This window comes from Sinocyclocheilus grahami, unplaced genomic scaffold (genome assembly GCF_001515645.1).
Source record: "Sinocyclocheilus grahami isolate Dianchi unplaced genomic scaffold, SAMN03320097.WGS_v1.1 scaffold3096.1, whole genome shotgun sequence".
In the NCBI taxonomy this organism is placed as follows: Eukaryota; Metazoa; Chordata; class Actinopteri; order Cypriniformes; family Cyprinidae; genus Sinocyclocheilus; species Sinocyclocheilus grahami.
In genome coordinates this window covers 1-1,062 of record NW_015508263.1, presented here as the reverse complement: position 1 = coordinate 1,062, position 1,062 = coordinate 1, and the positions used below count along the sequence as shown (strand labels likewise).

The following is a 1,062-nucleotide window of genomic DNA, read 5'->3' as shown; positions in this document are numbered from 1 at the left end:
AGGAACCTCAACCCTGCACCTACAGTGTCTTACCTGTTTCAAGTCTACTCATCCTGCCATTAGAAGTCTGTGCTGATCCTAAAAGCGTCACATAATACCTCATCAGCCCTCTGATCACTGATTCAGTGCAGTGACAATGCAGCAAATGACAAAAGTGGATTGATGTTATTAAAACTGCTGCATGAGGTGAAGTCCTGATAGATGAAGCAGGACTGAGTCTAGACATACAGTTTAGAAAGGTTGCTCGCAGCTGAAGTTTATTGTTGTTAGCTCATCTATGATGCTGCACAGTGATAATATTGTGGTCTGTGGGCAGTTCAACTGTGAGATACGCAGTCTTACCCATCGTTGTGCTGCTCGTTTGCAGCTTCCTCAGATACCAAGTTATCATACTCCTCTGCAGCATATCTCTCCCAGTCAGAAATCTCCTGTCCCATTGTCTCAGCATCCTATAAAATTGCATAATCAGAACACCAATTCCATTACATCATCCAAGTGACCAAAACTGCCATAAAATTATATAAATCTGTTATTCTTTACCCTTGCAGCCAGTAAGGGATCCCTCTGTTCATGGTCTAGGTACTTCTCAATGTTGAAGAATGTGTCAAAGAAAATATGGGAAAGTTTACATCTCTTCAAGTCTCTGAGAGTGATCATTCCTGACGAAACAAAGCAAGCACATTACAAGAAATTTTTGCTAGGAGGATGTGTGAGACTACTTCAGAATGATGGCAGATGAGCATGCAAACTCTAAAATACCTAGGAAATTCAATCCAACACTAAGTTATTCATCATTTCAAATAATACCTGGGATTTCTGGCTTAACCATATCTAACATTTGGCACAGGCAGTCCTCAAAAGGCAGTGGCTCAATGGCCATGGCCTCAAGTTTCTGACACTGCTCCTGGTAGAAGTACTGCAGCTCATACATGGAAAGAACTCCATCTCCATCCAGGTCCATACAGCGAAACCAGTACTCTATGCTACACAATCAACAAGCAATCGTTACTAAACACTATTTTCTAGGGCTGCAACAAGAATAAAAAAACAACAAAAAAACAA

General features: G+C 41.1%; 1 protein-coding gene across 1 annotated transcript; it reads right to left on the bottom strand.

Annotated features, from left to right (window-relative positions):
• Window positions 1-6: 6 nt before the first annotated feature.
• LOC107575997 (serine/threonine-protein phosphatase 2A regulatory subunit B'' subunit beta-like) lies at window positions 7-979 on the bottom strand. Its single transcript, XM_016262287.1, has 4 exons — window positions 808-979; window positions 541-659; window positions 343-449; window positions 7-78 (listed from the first exon to the last, which is right to left on the bottom strand). The coding sequence occupies exons 1-4, from the start codon at window positions 959-961 to the stop codon at window positions 60-62; spliced, it is 399 nt and encodes a 132-aa protein (XP_016117773.1). The 5' UTR covers window positions 962-979; the 3' UTR covers window positions 7-59.
• Window positions 980-1,062: the final 83 nt, after the last annotated feature.

Coding starts and splice junctions, on each gene's coding strand:
- LOC107575997 (XM_016262287.1), bottom strand. CDS start 961: ATGGACCTGGATGGAGATGGAGTTCTTTCCATGTATGAGCTGCAGTAC. Junction 660..807: donor GGTTAAGCCAGAAATCCCAG/GTATTATTTGAA, acceptor TTGTTTCGTCAG/GAATGATCACTCTCAGAGAC. Junction 450..540: donor ATCCCTTACTGGCTGCAAGG/GTAAAGAATAAC, acceptor GCAATTTTATAG/GATGCTGAGACAATGGGACA.